The sequence below is a fragment of the Hemicordylus capensis genome, chromosome 1, assembly GCF_027244095.1.
Source record: "Hemicordylus capensis ecotype Gifberg chromosome 1, rHemCap1.1.pri, whole genome shotgun sequence".
NCBI classification, from domain to species: Eukaryota; Metazoa; Chordata; class Lepidosauria; order Squamata; family Cordylidae; genus Hemicordylus; species Hemicordylus capensis.
This window is the reverse complement of record NC_069657.1, coordinates 74,784,109-74,802,542: the sequence shown is the minus strand read 5'-3', so window position 1 is coordinate 74,802,542 and position 18,434 is coordinate 74,784,109. Positions and strand designations below refer to the sequence as shown.

Genomic DNA, 18,434 nt, shown 5'->3' with positions numbered 1-18,434 from the left:
AAGTGGTCTAATAATTGCCTCCTTAAGACAAGGAGGCATCCTGCCTTCCCTCAGACACTCATGGGTGGGAATTGAATGCAAACTGCCTGAACGACCTATTCGTGCAGTGGGGAACAGCAGCAGTGGACCTATTCGCAACGCAGGACAACAGCAAACGCGCACGTTATTGTTCGAGAGCAGGCTTAGGGAGCTATTCCAGAGGAGATGCTTTCCAATTCCAGTGGACACGTTTATTGTATTTGTACCCTCCATATCCACTACTTAACAGAGTGGTGGTGAAAGTATTGTAGGACAGGGCGAGATGCATTCTCATAACACTGTGGTGGCCAAGACAGACTTGGTTTCCAAGGTTACTCAGACTGTCTGGGGAAAACCACAGGCGTCTGCCAGTACGCCAATTGAAGTAGTCAATTGGAGGATAGGTTACTGAGGACTATCCTCCTGAATGATAGAAAAACCTCCACAAGTTGGACATATACTGCACAGTGAAGGAGAGACATTTTAAACCAGAGAGTGCGACCATATGAGAAGTGCTACTTTACCTGACTTCGTTAAAGACTGACATTGGCAAATGTGTCCATGGTACACTTACTTACTTACTTACTTACTTACTTACTTACTTACTTACTTACTTATTTATTTATTTATTTATTTATTTATTTATTTATTGCATTTATAAACCGTCCCATCCAGAGGCTCTGGACAGTGTACAACTTTTAAAAGACATAAAAACACACAATTAAAAGCATAGTGCTAAAAACAATATAAAAACAATTAAAACCATTTAAAAACAATTAAAATACTTTTAGAAAACAACAACACTTTACAAGCATTGGAAGGCCAGGCCAAACAAATAAGTTTTTAGGGCTCTCTTAAAGGCTGACAGCGAGCCTAAACTGTGGATATCTGCTGTGAGTGCATTTTATAGACCAGGAGCAGCTACAGAAAAGGCCTGGTTCCGAGTTGCCACCAGACGTACCGGTTGTAAGTGGAGATGGACCTCTTCAGATGACCTCAGTGAGTGATGGGGATCATACTGAAGAAGGCACTCTCTTAGGTAACCTGGACCCAAGCTGTTCAGAGCTTTAAAGGTAATAACCAGCACTTCGTATTTCGCCCGAAAATAGATCGGCAGCCAGTGCGGCTGTTTTAGGAAAGGCATAATATGGTCTCTCCGGGTCACCCCAGAGACGAGTCTAGCTGCCGCATTTTGAACTAACTGAAGTTTCCAAACTACATACAAAGGCAGCCTCACGTAGAGCGCATTGCAGTAGTCGAGCCTGAAGATTACTAGCTGATGCACCACTGTCTTGAGATTGTTTTCTTCAAGGAATGGACGCAGCTGTCGAGTCAGCCGAAGCTGATAGAAAGTGCTTCTGGCCATAGCCTCCCCCTGAGATACCATGGTGAGGCCTGGATCCAAGAGCACTCCCAAGCTGTGTACCTTCTGGGGGAGTGTAACCCCATCCAGCACATGAAGATCTAACTCATCCCCTAAATTCTGATCCCCCACAGTGAGCACTTCCGTCTTGCTTGGATTCAGCTTCAATTTGTTATCACTCATCCAGCCCATTACTGCTTGTAGGCAGGCATTTAGGGAGTGAATGCCATTTCCTGAAGATAAAGAGAAATATATTTGGGTGTCATCAGCATACGGATAACACCCTGCACCAAATCTCCTGTTGATCTCACCCAGCGGTTTCATGTAAATATTAAAAAGCATTGGTGACAGAATGGAGCCCTGTGGGATTCCATATAATATCTCCAGTTTTAAAGAGGAACTGTCACCAAGCTCCACCATCTGGAATCTGCCTGAGAGATAGGAGCGGAACCACTGCAAAGCAGTGCCTCCTATCCCCAATTCCCCCAGGCGATCCAGAAGGATACCATGGTTGATGGTATCGTACGCCGCCGAGAGATCCAAAAGAACCAACAGAGTTACACTCCCTCTGTTGATTCCCCGGTAAAGGTAATCCATCAGACTGACCAAGGCAGACTCAACCCCATAGCCCGCTCTAAAGCCAGTTTTAAATGGGTCTAGATAATCGGTTTCCCCCCAAAACGCTTGGAGCTGATTAGCCACCACTCTCTCAATCACCTTGCCCAACCATGGGAGATTGTAGACCGGCCTATAACTATCCATCACTGAGCGATCTAGGAAAGGTTTCTTAAGAGGTGGTCTAATCATTGCCTCCTTCAAACAAGGAGATATCCTACCCTCCCTTGGCGATGAGTTAATGATATTAACCTAGCCATCTCCAACAATCTCCCTGCTAGATAGAAGCAGCCAAGTTGAGCAAGGATCCAGAGAACAAGTGGTAGGCCGCACCGCCCCAAGCAGCTTGTCCACGTCATCAGGCATCACAGATTGAAACTGATCCAGTCTAATACTGCAAGAGGGATTGCTGGACAACACCTTAATAGACTCTGCAGAAACAGTGGAGTCCAAGTCAGCCCGAATACAGGAGATTTTGTCCACAAAGAACCCATTAAAAGCATCACAGCAGAATAAAGTCCCCGGGGATTGGTTTGAATTGGAAGGAGCCTGAATCAAACTCCTCACAACCCAGGACAGCTCTGCTGGACGCGAACCCGCAGAAGCAATGCGCGCAGACCAAAATTGTTCTTTTGCCGCATGCACCGCCTCCGCATAAACCCTCAAATGGGCTTTATGCTGTGTCCTGTCATATTCAAGCACAGTTCTCCTCCACTTGCGCTCCAGTCGCCTACCTTGCTGTTTCAGACTCCGTAACTCCTCTGTATACCATGGGGCCACTTTTAAAGCAGATCGGAAGAGATGCTTAGGAGCGATAGTGTCTAGTGCCCTGGTGAGTTCCCTATTCCAGGTTCCCACGAGGGCATCGACAGAATCACTGGCAGGACCAACATCAAAATCCCCCAAGGCTTTTTGTAATCCTACTGGATCCAACAGCCATCTTGGGTGGACCATCTTAATAGGTCCTCCACCCCTGCAGGGCTGGGTTGTGGCTGTGAAGCCAGCCTTTACCAGGTAGTGGTCTGTCCAGGACAATGGGGAAACCACAGGATCCTGCACCCATGGAACACTCCCCTGATCTGAACAAAAGACCAAATCAAGTGTGTGGCCGGCAACATGAGTTGGTCCTGAAACTAGGTGGGATAGGCCCATAGTTGTCATGGCCGCTATGAACTCCTGAGCCGCACCAGACAAGTCAGCCTCACAATGGATATTGAAGTCACCCAGAACCAAAAGTCTGGGTGAGTCCAACACCAACTCCAAGACCAGCTCCGTCAGCTCAGTTCTGTTGGTACACCAACAGAATCACCAATCAATCCCTAGTTGCCAGCCTCAGAAATACACACTCAATGTAAGTAAATTGTTGCACGGGGCCCTGGTAAGGGCAATTATATCCTTATAGACCACAGCCACTCCACCACCCCCACCCCCGCCCATATCCCCTAGCCTGCTCGACAACAGAGTAGCCTGGTGGAAGAAGTTGGGCCCAAACTGCACCACTAGCCTCCTCCATCAAGGTCTCAGTTACACAAGCTAGGTCGGCTCCCTCATCCATGATTAAATCATGGATGATTTTGGTCTTATTCTGAATTGACCTTGCATTGCAAAGGAGCAACACTAGGTTCTGTGGGAAGTTGGAACTGCTCCCTGAGGTCAGAGAGCTGACAGGGCAGCCGGAAGTAGAAACAGTTACTAAATTACTGGTTTCCCTTCCCCTGTAATGGCCAGATGCTCTGCCAACACCAATTCTTTTGTTTCCCACCACAACAGTAATAGCTGCCCTAGAGCCACTGGACACACACCCAGCATCATTCTGCCCAAGAGAGCCAAAACACATGACAACAAAAGGCCTGGTACAACTCAGTAAAAGGGAGGACTAACAACATTCAACCCAGACCTCCAACCCCACCTTATAACTTCCCCCCAGACCCCAGTCCCACACCGAAGGCCCGGCACCAAAGGCTGGCCCTCTTCGAAGCCTGCCGCCCCCCTTTGTTGGCTGGCTTTGGTGGCCGCCTACAGGCGGGCCCGGCTACGCCTCCAGCGTGCCTCCCTCTAATATATGCTGCCATGGACTCCAGAAATCTCTCCTCTCACGAGAGATCTCTGGTCCTTGGGGACAGGTTGAGCAAGTCAGATACTCAGATAGAAGGCACAGGTGGAATAGGGCAGCAGTCAAGCTGCCCCAAGCTGGTCCTTAAGAAGGTCCGGGGCTGCAAAAACAAACCTTCTCAGCCGAGATAGGAATGCTCAGGCAGGGTGAGACGGCTGTTGCTCGTCAAGAGGTCAGGGAGCTGACAGAATCAAGAGATCAGGGAGCTGACAGAATCTAGTCCCATCCTCTCTTCACCCTCTTTGACCTCACTTAGCAGCTATATCTTCCTGCCATACAGGTTGGGATGGCAAGACAGTATCTTCTCACTCAGTATGCAAAAGGTTTATGATGGGCATAAATAACTTATAACATCCAATATGAAGGCCAACAGATAAGTGGAGTTTGTCATTGGTACTCTCTACCTTGACTGAACAACCTTTCGAACCAATGGCTATGGCTTTGAAACAATGGCTGGTGATTTTAAAGGCATTATTGCTTATAGCTTTGACCATGTCAAGTTATGGAATATCCTTAGGAAAATGGGAGTCCCAGAACATCTCATTGTTCTTATGAGAAACCTATACGCAGGACAAGAAGCCACAGTCCAGACGGAACATGGTGAAACAGATTGGTTCCAGATCGGCAAAGGAGTAAGGCAAGGCTTTGTGGTTTTCCTTATTTATTCAACTTGTATGCTGGACATATACTGAGAGAAGCGTGATTGGAAGAAGATGAGAGTGGTTTTAAAGTTGGAAGAAGAAACATCAATAACCTGCACTACACTGATGACACCACTCTGATAGTTGAGAATGCAGATGTTCTGCAAGCTCTAGTAATGAAAGTCAAGCAGCACAGTGTAAAAATGGGACTATGACTAAATGTAAAGAAGACTAAACTAATAACGGGTACAGCAGCCAGCCTCAGAATTGATAATGAAGACATTGAAGTGGTGGATAGATTCTGCCTTTTTAGGATCGACCATTAACAGTAAGGGAATTAGCAGTCAAGAAACAAGCCGCAGACTAGCACTTGGTAGGGTTCAATGAAGACCTTGGAAAGGATATTTAGATGCCATGATGTGTCTATACCTGCAAAGATTAGGATCTTTGGGCAAAGGTTTTCCCCGTGACACTCTATGGATGTGAAAGCTGGACTTTGAAGAAGCAAGTTAGAAAAAGTATTGATGCTTTTGAACTTTGGTGCTGGAGAAGACTCTTGAGGATACCATGGACAGCCAGGAAAATAAACCAGTGGATCATAGAACAAAGCAATCCAGAATTTTCACTTGAAGCACCAATGAGCAGGCTCAAACTATCATACTTTGGACACATAATGCGAAGACCCAACTCTCTTGAGAAGTCCATAATTCTGGGAAAAGTTGAAGGAAAGAGAAGAGGACAACCAGCAGCAAGGTGGATGGACTTGATTATGACAGCAATGAATGCACCACTGAGAGACCTTAAAGGCCAAGTTGAAGACAGATCATCCTGGAGAGAATCTATCTATGTGGTCACTAAGAGTCAACACCAACTTAATGGCAATCAATCAATCAGTTCCTTGATGGCAATAACCAGTGCTAAGCGAGTCAGTGAACTCACTTCGCTTTGTATTGAACCATACACTAAATTCCACCCAGACCAGGTGGTGATGCATGTGGACCTGGACTTTAGACCAAAGATAGTTACAGAGTTCCACCTGAACCAAGATATTGTGCTCTCAACATTCTTTAGGCATCAGTCTACGCCATTAGAAAAAGCAGTGCATAGCCTGGATGTATACTGTGCTCTGTTTTATTTGAGAAGAACTGCTGTTTTCAGCAAGACTAAATGGTTCTTTGTATGCTACAAGGGCAAAATCAAGGGCTATGCCCCTTCAAGGCAAAGACTAGCTCATTAGGTAGTTGAGATGATATTTCTGGCCTATAAGAGACAGAATGTGGACCCATATTCTTTAGCCAAGGCCCATTCTACACGGGCATACACTACATCTGCAGCCCATCTATCTGGCATTAAGTTTAAAGAAATCTGCATGGCTGCCACTTGGGCCTCTGATCAAATGCTTGTAAAGCACTACACATTGGACCTCAGTTCAGCAGTGGTAGCATCTTTTGGATGAGTGGTGCTTAAAAGGGTGTTGCTGTAGCTTGCTTCTCTCATCTCCATCACAGGGGAAGCTCGTGAGTCACCCACTTTTGTGATTGTCAAGGGATCACTACCTAGGCAAGCAACCTGATCTGGATTGTGATCCATTGTATCCATAAGAACTGGGTTTCTGCGCCTGCGCAGGGACCTCCCGGGCTGACTAGCTAGCTCCTCTTCGCGCCCCGCCCGTCTGCACGTGCCTTGCAGCTTCCGTTGGAATTGACGGTTGGGGCACCTCTCCTTCAGTTTTCTCTTGACCGCCAAAGCGCTTACACCTCTTGGCTGTTGCTCCTCAATTGTTATCAAAAAATTGACTTCGGACTGTTTGACTATTCTCTACTGAGCGGATTAATTGGTTTGACTTCAGAACGAACAACGGACTTGATTTTGGGACTCTGATTCTAACTACGAAGTTTGTACAGGACGGTTTTGACTTGGAACGGCGGACGGACTTGATTACGGACTCTGCTTTGTTTGTTCCTAAGATTGTTTACTGAATTTGACTCGGAATGGCATTTGGACAATGGAAGCTAAGAAGACATTCAAACGGTGTGAAAAGTGTCGAGCAAAGTTGCCTTCGACTGATTATCACGACGCCTGTTTGATGTGCTTAGGAGAGAATCATAACACGGCGGTGTGTAAGATATGCTGCTCGTTTTCAAAACAAACTAGACAAAATAGAGCTCTCAGGCTTCGAGCTGCGTTATACGAGGAGGCACTTCGACCGCCAACTCCTCGTCCGTCGGCGTCGATGAGTTCCGGATCGACATCGGGAGCTTCGATGTCGAAGGAGTGCGGTGCGTCAAGCTCCCCGGGATTGGGTTCCAGTGGGTCTGCTGATACGCAGTCTAAAACCGCTGTTGACACTCTGTTTAAGAAACCAAAGGAGGTTTCAAAAAAACGGAAGCATAAGGATAAAGATCGTCATGCTTCTGAGAGAGAAGGTCGCCATCGTGAGGAGTCTCGACATCGAACTCCCTCACCAACGGCAGCACAGATTTACGACGTGGACTCGGCTGAGTCCCCTACAGCCTCGACGTCGACACCTTCGGTATCGACGGTCAGGATGATTTAGGCTTCGACATCGACACCAGCGTCGACATCGAGATTGGACCAAGGCAGTCTGGGACAGGCATCGACATTGGAATCGGCATCGACATCGATATCGGCGTCGAGGCATTTGCAAGTCTTGGCATCGGAGCCTCCCATAACTGCCCAGGCGGTGTATGCCATTCCTCTGTCGGCGTCCACGGTGCCGGAGCAGATATTGAATGTGAGCACTGCTCCTTCGTCGGTGTTGACGGCTTCGACATTGAGGAGGATTCCTCATCTTTTGTAACCGGCATTGACGCCGGCACAGTCCCCCTCGACGCCGAGAACTCCGAGTCTGGCTACACACGGGGACGGACTTAGAGAACTGCTGGAGTCGAGTTCGAGTACCCCCTCGGGTGCGACGTTTCGCGGCTTCCTGTCGACAGGCTTAGACGAGGGTCCTGGAGGTGGAGAGCTGGCTGATCTGCCTCATGTTGCCTCACTGACACCAGCAGTGGTCCAGGATCCGAGAACCGATGTCGGATGCTCTACGATGCTGCAGCCAACTCATTCCTGCGGTTTCCGCCATGGTGTGCCGGATGATTATGCAGAGTTCTTGCATTGGAAAGCGGCACAGGTAGAAATGCAACCAGTGCAAGGGCTGCAGAATTTTGTGCAGGCTGGACAACTTGCTCAGCCGCTGCTGCAGTCAGAGCATGCAGACCATCAGGGGCTGTCTGTGAACTTGCCTATACAAACACCATTGGTGCATGTTCAAACTTACCTTCCAGAGAATTCACAGTTACCTGTGGTCCAGACGAGGATGCTAGAGAAACCTGCTGGGAAAAGAAAGAGGAAAGCAACACCTCCTCCTTCTGAACCATCATCTTCACCCTCTGATGACAGTGAGGACGATGAGTCGGGACCGGCCTCTGACAGAGATGATATCAGTCGTAGGTCGGACCCCCCTTCGGATGTGCCACCAAAACTATCCACCTCGCCAACTGAGGAATTGAAAGCTTACCATATCCTCATAAGGGACATCGCTGAAGCCCTGGGCATGGACGTAAGCTCTCCGGATGCGGACGTTGCTGACCCGGTCTATAATATGATGAAGCGGTCTAAGACTTCGCATCCTGTTGCCCTCACCATGATTCCTGGGATAGACAGGGCTGCGGAGGTGGCATGGGACTCAGTGGGGGTCGGGGCTCCGACTTCCAAGCGCATTGAGAATTTGTATAGGGTGACTGAAGGAGAGAACTCTTACCTGTTACGTCATCCTATACCGAACTCCTTGGTTGTCAGTTGCGCTTCATCCACCAAGAGTGGACACCGTCATTCCATGCCTGCTGACAAAGAGGGGAGGAAAATTGACGTTATGGGTCGAAAGATCTATAGCACCTCCAGTTTAGCAATTCGTATTGCTAATTATGCGGCGTGTATGGCACGCTATAACCATTTACTTTGGGATGCGCTCTTATAGGATTCATCCTCTTTATCTCCGGAGGACTTCCAATGGAGATTTAATGATGTGTACGAAAGAACAACGGCAATAACGCACCAACAACTGAGCGCATTCAAACACTTGTCGGAGACGGAATCGAGAGCAATGGTGACGGCAGTGAGCTTGCGCAGGCATGCGTGGCTTCGCTCAGCAACCCTGCAGACAGACATGAAGGAGAAAGTCGAGTCCTTGCCATTTGACGGCAAAGGCTTATTCCATGAGGACACGGACACGTCAATGGAGACGTTGAAAAAATCTAAATTCACTGCCCGCACCTTTATGGTGCCTTCGAGCGGTTCCAGCTCAACTGCAAGGAGCCGCACTTATTATCAGAGGAAGAGTGATCGGTATCGGGACCGCAAAGAATACCGAAAGCAATTCAGACCTTACCAACGCGGTAAGGGCTTTAACCAAAAACAAAAAGGAAAAACAGCTCGTCAAGGCGACAAGGACGCTTCCAGCAAGAGCTTTTGACGGGACTGTTCGTCCACTGCATCAGTTTTGCAGCAGCCAATTAAGTCCAACGCTACAATCCAGGACCCACTACATCGGCCCTGTAGTTGCCAGGATCAACATCAAACTGGCAAGCCGTGCGCCAGCATGGCACAACATAACATCCGACCGGTGGGTACTAAGAATAGTGCAGACTGGATATGCGTTGGAGTTCGAGACAAGGCCTCCCTTCTCTGGACTGGTCTATACGCTGGCCACAGAGGTGTTGCGGGAGGAGGTCAAGGTGCTGCTGGAGAAACAGGCGATCACGCAGGTGCAATGGGCGAACAGACTGACCGGCTACTATTCCCGGTATTTTCAGATACCAAAGAGAGACGGTGGAATAAGAGCCATAATGGACCTGAGGGGGCTCAACCTCTTCATTCGGACCAGGAAATTCAGAATGGTGACGCTGCAGGGAATTCTGCCTCTGCTGGTGAACGAACAGTGGGCAGTTACTCTGGATCTCAAGGACGCTTATTTTCATATCGGGATACAGGAGAGTCACCGCAAGTTCCTCCGGTTTACAGTGGGGGCACAGATCTATCAATATGTGGTGCTTCCATTTGGACTTTCTACTGCGCCCAGAGTGTTCACAAAGGTGATGGCGGTGGTTGTAGCCCACCTACGAACTCAGGGCTTGAGGCTGTATCCGTATTTAGACGATTGGCTCGTGGTGAGCCACGACAGGAGTTTACTTACCCGCCAAGTGCAGGTGCTGCTAGCCTTATTGGAGTGCCTCGGCATCAATGTGAATTGGAAGAAGTCGAGACTCGAACCCATGACTCGAGTGAACTTCATCGGAGCGGTGCTGGACTTGGAATTGGCCAGGGCGTTCTTACCTGCGGAAAGAATTACCCAAATGCACGAACTCATACGTCACTTTCAGAGGACTCCACGGCAGCCAGCGGTTCAAATCCAGCGGATGTTGGGTTTGATGGCATCATGCACCGCAACGGTGTCACACACGCGCCTCTGCATGCGCACATTGCAGCATTGGTTTCTCCACAACTTCCGACCCAATGTGGATGGCCAGAATATGCACTTGACATTACCACAACATGTCCTCGCCAGCCTGGGGTGGTGGCTAGACATGGGTAATTTGGGCAAAGGAGTCGAGTTTGTGTCCAAGGAGCCCACCTCCCGGATAACGACAGATGCCTCGATGGCGGGCTGGGGTGCGCATTGCGCCAGCATATGCGTGCAGGGGACATGGACCCAGTTGCAGAGACTTCAGCATATAAATTACTTGGAGCTATTGGCTGTGTTCCAGGGCCTAAGGGCATTCGAACCTATGATAAGGGGACGAGCAGTACAGCTGGAGTTAGACAACACGACGGCGATTGCCTACCTCAACCATCAAGGGGGGACAGTGTCACTGTCTCTTTGCCTACTTGCGAGAAAAATATGGGACTGGTGCATTCAACATTCAATTCACCCGGTGGCAATACACATAAAGGGTGTAGACAACTGCTTGGCCGACAGGCTCAGCAGGGACATCAGTTTCAACCAAAGACACGAGTGGGAAATCAACCCGATGTATCTCGACAGGGTGTTCGGGATCTGGGGGGTCCCATCGATAGACTTATTTGCCACGGTTGCCAACAAAAAGTGTGTCAATTATTGTTCGCGTGCGGGCATAGGCCAAGGATCCCTGGGGGATGCTTTTCAACGGGCCTGGAAGACGGGACTGTTATATCTTTTCCCCCCGCTGCCGTTAATGGGCCGTGTGGTTGCGCAGATATTGCGGGACCAAACGAAATGCATACTTCTGGCTCCATGGTGGCCGCGCCAGCCGTGGTTTGCCACACTTCTGGGAATGTCTCATTCAGTGTTCCACAAGTTCCCCAAGGCTCCAAACCTGTTACAAAGAGAACACGGAAAGGTGTTACACCCCGATGTGCACTCTCTCAAGCTGACCGCTTGGAGAATCAACTATTAAACAACATCTTACTAAACAGTAGGCGTGCGTCGACAAGACGCAGTTATGCCTGCAAGTGGAACCGCTTCAAGAGTTATATGAGGGGGAAGAGTGTCACGCCATTGCGTGCGACCCCACGGGATGTGCTACGTTACCTGACATCGCTCAAACTGAGTGGATTGGCGAATGTCTCCATTAAGCTGCATTTGGCTGCAATCTTGTCAAAGCACAGGGGATGGGATGGGTCCACGGTTTTCTCCCACCCGGAATGTAAACGTTTCCTGAAGGGTGTTAATAACCTTTACCCGCCTGTGCGCAGCCCAATGGAGCAATGGAGTCTGTCTTTAGTACTCTCTGCCCTAACGGAGGCACCTTTTGAACCACTGGCGACAGTTCCACTGAAGTTTCTGACCTTGAAGGTGGCATTCTTGGTAGCCATTACATCGGCTAAGAGAGTGAGTGAGATGACGGCCCTGCGGATGGATAGACCCTACACTCAATTCTATCCACACAAGGTTGTGATGCGTCTCGATCCAAGATTCCTGCCGAAGGTGGTAACAGATTTCCACTTAAATCAAGACATAGTGCTACCAACTTTTTTCAGTAGTCCGGAGACGGACTTAGAGAAGGCCCTCCACACGTTGGACGTGCGTAGATCACTCCTATACTATTTGGAGAGAACTCATGACTTTAGGAAGAGTAAAAAGCTTTTTCTCTCCTTCTGGGGGCGTAGCAAGGGCCGTCCAATCTCTCGCCAGAGACTTGCTCACTGGCTAGTGGAACTGATTTTCCTTGCCTATAAAAGCCAGAAGATAACACCGCCAAAGACGGTTCGGGCTCACTCTACTAGGGCCTACGCAACGTCTGCGGCACATCTGTCAGGCATTAAAATGGCAGATGTCTGCCTGGCGGCGACATGGTCATCGCATCTACCATTCGTAAAGCATTACGCTCTGGATCTGCGGATGGCTAGGGAGGCGAATTTTGGAAGATCAGTGTTGAAACGTGTGTTGGCATAGCTGGGGGTCATCTGCACCCGCCTCCTTATGGGGTAGCTTGCTAAACACCCAGTTCTTATGGATACAATGGATCACAATCCAGATAAACAGGTTGCTTACCTGTAACTTATGATCTGGATGTGATCCGTTGTATTCATAAGTCCCTCCCAGCCGGCCCTGCTGCAGAATGCCTGGACTAGTGGATGCTGGTGTACGGATCGTCACTTATATGGCGGTCTGCGAGAAATCTGAAGGAGAGGCGCCCCAACCGTCGATTCCAACGGAAGCTGCAAGGCACGTGCAGACGGGCGGGGCGCGAAGAGGAGCTAGCTAGTCAGCCCGGGAGGTCCCTGCGCAGGCGCAGAAACCCAGTTCTTATGAATACAACGGATCACATCCAGATCATAAGTTACAGGTAAGCAACCTGTTTTTTACCTGTAACAAATGATCTGGTCGTGATCCATTGACAGTCACAAAACCTGCTCTGTGGATGTACGTGCACATGCATGCATGTGTGTATATATGAATGTAGGTCAACTGCAGGAGACTGGACATGACACATTGTTGGCCAAAAGAAATGGAGAAAAATGGCACCCAACCGCCGACTATAACTAGGGGTGTGCAAACAGGTTCCATATCAAACTGGTTTGGTTTGAAGGTTTGTGTTTGAGCTGTACCACTGCCGGTTTTGCTTGACCAGTACTGAACACCACCACCACTAGTTCGGGGGTTTGTTGAACAATTTTGAATTCCCCTCCCTTAACTTATTTTCTCCAGCAGGCTTCTCCAAGGTGGTGAGGGGCTCTGCAATGGTTTCCCCTCCCACCACTGGCCTTCCTTTTTGTAAAAATCACCTGGTTTGGGCATTTTAGGCCCTGTGTGGTGTAGTGGTTAGAGTGCTGGACTAGGACCGGGGAGACCTGAGTTCAAATGCCCATTCAGCCATGAAACTAGCTGGGTGACTCTGGGCCAGTCACTTCTCTCTCAGCCTAACCTACTTCACAGGGTTGTTGTGAAAAAGAAACTCAAGTATGTAGTACACCGCTCTGGGCTCCTTGGAGGAAAAGCGGGATATAAATGTGAAATAAATAAATAAATAAATAAATTTCAAACCTATTCCCCAGTGTGGTGGCCATATTGGAGGCCGCTGTGCGTGCGCATTAAGTCCATGAGTTGCTGGGTCCAGTCCATGCAGGGACCCTCTGTGCAGTTGCAGTGGCCTCCAAAATGGCTGCCACACTGGGGAATAGGCTCAGAATGAGTCCAAGATGCCCGAACTGGGTGATTTTTTTAACAGAACGGAAGGCAGCGGGGGAGGATAACCTCAGCAAACCCTCCCCCCGCCACCCTGGAGAAGCTCCCTGGAGGAAGTAAGTTACCCCCCCCCCCATTTGTTCACTGAAACCCCTTCTCCGAACCAAGCCAAACTGGGGTGTGTGTGTGTGTGTGTGTGTGTTGAAGGGTGCAAAAACCAAACTGTCCCGGTGCAGTTTAGGTTTGATTTGAACTTGAACTGAACAGGGCCCGGTGGTTTTGTGCACACCCCTAAATATAAGAGGCGCGGAGCACGCACATACAATGGGGGAAGGGTGCCTTGAGGAGCTAACGAATTTACCCTGAAGAAGTATGCGCGGGTGCAGAACCCGCTTTTGTGTCTGTCAATGGATCACTACGATCATTTGTTACGGAAAGCAATCTGTTTTTTAATCTACACTTAGGAATTCTGGTAGCAGAATACAATGGATAGTAGAAGAAACATTGTTGTCATCCCTCCTTTTTCTTGTTGTTGTAGGAAATGGGACGTCATGATGATCTTTGGTCCCTTTTTTACATGTTGGTGGAGTTTGTAGTTGGACAGCTGCCCTGGAGGAAAATCAAAGACAAGGTCTGTTGAGAAATAGTACATGTTGAGATGAATTGAGGAGAAGTGTTTGAATCCCAAGTTTACTGATAGTTTTTAATATTTTCCTTATGAAAGAATTGGAAAGTCAGCTTTAAAGTGTTACTGTCTGCAGAAGAAGCTACAGAAATACAATATATACTGTAATAGTATCATGTATAAATATTCTGTTAATAAGGAAAATACGGTGTTAATTCTTCCTACTCCTAGGAACAAGTGGGCTCCATAAAAGAGAGATATGATCATCGATTGATGCTGAAACACCTCCCTCAAGAATTTAATGTCTTTTTAGATCACATTTCTACTTTAGATTATTTTACAAAACCTGACTACCAGGTAAGCTTTTAAAAATAAAATCTTATTTTATTGTATATTTTCTTTCCTTGTTTATATTCCTGGTTTTATTGATGATAATAATCTGCTCCTTCTAGGCCTGTTGAAAAGGCTCATGGTTATTCTAGCGTGATTGTCAGGCTCCCATTTTGCAGATCAGTATCATTTCTCCCTTAGCAGCAGGAATGGAAAGTGGATTCTAAAAAGGGTGTGAGCTTCCTTGTAGTAGTATTATCTCTTCTGTAGTACTTCTCATGTATATGGTAGTTTAGTGTTTGTCAAAAAATATTCCTGAATTGGATTAGTAATTTCCATTTCAAATGTTACTTTTAATAGTTGAAAATCACAAGCATGAAGCACTTCATATTAATTCTGCAGCTTGCAGAAATATAGCATCTGCACACATAATTTGTAAAGTCCTGTTAAGATTCCAACTTTTTCTATTAAAAACCTCAATTTGCTTTCATACATTTCTCACAGTCAGTAGTAAATGTAATTTATATATGCATTGTCCTTATAGTTGTCTTAGTTTTTTATAATCATATCCAAACAAATCAATGGTAATCTGATTGGGAAGCTAAAGTCAAACAGAAAAACTGTAGCTAGTGGTTTTCTTATTTAATTGTTGTTTTCCTTCTTGGGGATCTTGTTTGTTGCTTGTTTGTTGTAGTTAGGGGACAGTTACAGTGGATATGAATGGTTTGGGAATCCAGCTTTCATCACACTTTGTATGTGGTGCTCATTGTGGTAAAACCTGTGTGTGTGTGTACGTGCAGAAAATATGTTTGAGCAGTGGAGAAATAACTGGATTAGGCAGAATACTACTAGGTTTGTCACTGAATATTTTTTGGGCAAAGATTTACAGAAGTAATTGGAGGTTTTATAAAATTGTTTTTTCTATGGTATTTATTTGTGAGAGCATACACTATTCTTTTTATTACCCACTCTGCAAAAGATCATGACTGAGCAAATCAGTATCTGAAGTGTGCTGCACTTGTTTTGCTAGTGTGACTTAACATGACTACTCTTCCAACACAAAATATTTGTACAAACTTCAGTGTATGCCATAGAAAAAGGATATTAGTAAAATAACGTATAGAACAGCTATGTAAACTAACTTCCTTAAATTACTAATTAAAACTTGTATGTTGTGCAAATGCTGTGCTAACTTACTTGACGTGAGTGATTTCATCATGGGTGAGCTCATATCTCACACACAACCATGATTTATTTTAACTAAGGATTATTTAAGAAATTTGGGTTGACTGCACAGATGATCACTTGTCTTTGTGTGAGAGCCTGTGTGGGGGCAAAGCTACTGAAACAAAGAACATTTCATTTAGGATCTCAGTTATATGAAAAACTGTTTGATGCTGATGTAAGCTGGCTATAATTAATCAAATACTTCATTTGACTACTAATTGTATGGTGTACTTAAAAATACTGAAATCAGATGAGTGAAAATCCATTGATCTTGGCAGATCTTGTCTGCTGTATATTTTAGATACTGATGATGGAGGCTTATGGAATATCTGCTTTTCAAATCTGTTTCTGCAGTTGTAAGAGAAAATACACCTTTAGTTGTACACAGATGATATTTCATGCTTGTGAAGCTGCATTTCATTCATGAGAAAAGCTTGCCACTGTGCTGGAGAGGCTGTAATGAAAGGGGATCATGGTTTTCATATGTCACTGAAGTATGTTTTTGATTAATTATGATTAGGCCTGTGCAAAGATTTGACTTTGAAGTGTCAAAGTAGAATCATCTGCACTTCACCCTGGCCCCATGGTGAGGTGACCACTCCCAGTGCTTACCTCCCAAGCAGTGTGGTCCTGTGCAGAGCACCAGGAGCACTGTTAAAGGGATTCAGAGCCACAGGAAGCCCCAATTAACATCTTGAAAGTTGTATGGGGAGCCCTGGGAAATGTCTCTTTCCAGTGCTTTCCCCATAGAGTTATATGGGTGAAAGTGCTGGGAAAGGACTACATTTCCTAATTCTTCCCATGTGCCTTCCAAGCATCACTGGAGTTTCCCGTGGCTCTGAATCCCCTTAACAGTGCTCCCGGTACTGTGCACAGGACTGCTCTCTGTGGATATAAGTGCAGGGAGTGGCTGCCTCTGCAAGGGTCCAGAGGTAAAGTGCAGATGAAAATGCTTTTCAGATGAAAGCCAGATGTTCTTTCCCAACCCTTTATGGGATGTTTAATCTTCACTTGCTCAGCTATTGCTCCTGTCACATTGTGGTGTGTGTGTGTTCCTGTTTCCTAAACATAAAAACTGTTTCCTGAACATAACACTTTTGCCTTCCTTTCACAGCATCTTGCTGTAGTTCTGCTCAGTTCCATGTAATTCCAAATATATGGTTTGTCTTGCATACTGGCCTACCTTCGACACTTCAGAGTAGAATTTTCTAAGAGCAAATGTTTTAGAGAATTGACTGGAGCTACAGTGCTAATTCTCACACTCAACTGAATGGGGTCTATCAACTCTTTCCTTTGCTTTTATAGCTTCTCATGTCTGTCTTCGACAACAGCATGAATACTTTTGGGGTGATTGAAAGTGATCCTTTTGACTGGGAAAAGAGTGGAACTGACGGCTCTCTGACTACTACCACCACTTCAACTACTCCTCAACTGCACACTCGTCTGACCCCAGCTGCAATAGGGTATGTTGGAATATTTGGTTTCATGTTAGCCTGTTGATGGTGTAGCAGATGAAGTTCTCTCCAGTCTCCTTGCATTTATGCTCCCAGGCTTGTAAACTGCTGATTTAAAAAGTGGGCTTCTGTTCTTTAAGAATTCTGTGCTACCATAATAACACAGAATTTAATAATTCTGTGCTACAATAATTTTAGCTACCAGCTAAATGTTGGTAGCTGCTTCTTTACCTATGATAGCACTGCAGTGATGAGGACCAGTGATGCGCCTTCATGATTAAGTATTGACAAATTTTGTTGGGAAAAGATCTCTCATACTTTTGGACCTCAGTTCTGTTCTTTTCTAAAAAGCCTGTGCTTCTGTTGTAAACACAAATCCTATAAGGAATTCTGTCAGAATTCTCATTCTAGATTTGTATTGTAGCACTGAGCATTAAGAAAGCAAATTGCTCAGTTCCTATTTTACCTATTCATGTTCCAAAGAGCAACATGAATAATATATTATATTATATTATATTATATTACATTATATTATATTATATTATATTATATTATATTATATTATATTATATTATATTATAATCTATTTCTGTGGTCGTTAAGAGTTGACATCAACTTCACGGCACTTAATCAGTCAATCAATATTATATTTATATTATATGCCGCTCCTTCCACCAAGGAGCCCAGAACAGTATACGTAGTTAACAGAGCTGGAAAATCAGTAGTGATAGCTGAATTATAGCTGGCCATGACTTAACATAGCTATCTGCAAAGATACTGATATTACTGTCGTGATTCCAGACCACAAACATGGTGTTCATATAGCACCACCTGCTGGATGAGTACTTTAACGTATTTTTGAAAGAGCAAGATTATCTTGTGGCTTTTGTGAGCTCCTTTTCTACCGGTGGGGCTTCTCCTAAATACACTTTTGGAAGATGCAATAATATATATTAATCTAAAATCTAGCATCTATAATCCTTCCCCCAGACATGTTAGAGGTGACAATCCTCATTTATAAATGTAAGTTACAGAGAGCCATTTTGTTTCTTCATGTGGTTGGGTTGGTGGCAAGACCAAACCATAACAATCTCCTATTCTTTCCCCTCCATCTTGCGCTGTGGCTTGAGGAAAATGTAGAAGTATGAGTTAGGCATGTCAGGGCGGATGTGGAGTCATGGGCAGCTACAGTTCATAGAATAATAGAATTTTAGAGTTGGAAGAGAACTTGAAGATCTTCTAGTCCAATCCCCTGTTCAGTGGAAGAAACTGCTTCAGCATCTGTGAGAGATGGTTGTCCAGTCTCTGTTTGAAATTCTCTAGAGAAGGAGAGCCCACCACTTCACGAGCCCACTGCCGCACCAG

General features: G+C 46.1%; 1 protein-coding gene across 4 annotated transcripts in view; it reads left to right on the top strand.

The window, feature by feature from the left end:
- The window catches only part of TTBK2 (tau tubulin kinase 2), a 150,375-nt gene that overhangs the window by 68,287 nt on the left and 63,654 nt on the right, over positions 1–18,434 (top strand). For all 4 annotated transcript variants that reach the window (XM_053261412.1, XM_053261386.1, XM_053261392.1 and 1 more), the window contains 3 exons: positions 13,972–14,064; positions 14,290–14,415; positions 16,921–17,078. In XM_053261412.1, coding sequence (XP_053117387.1) covers positions 13,972–14,064; positions 14,290–14,415; positions 16,921–17,078 — 377 coding nt within the window. The remainder of the gene's footprint in view (positions 1–13,971; positions 14,065–14,289; positions 14,416–16,920; positions 17,079–18,434) is intronic.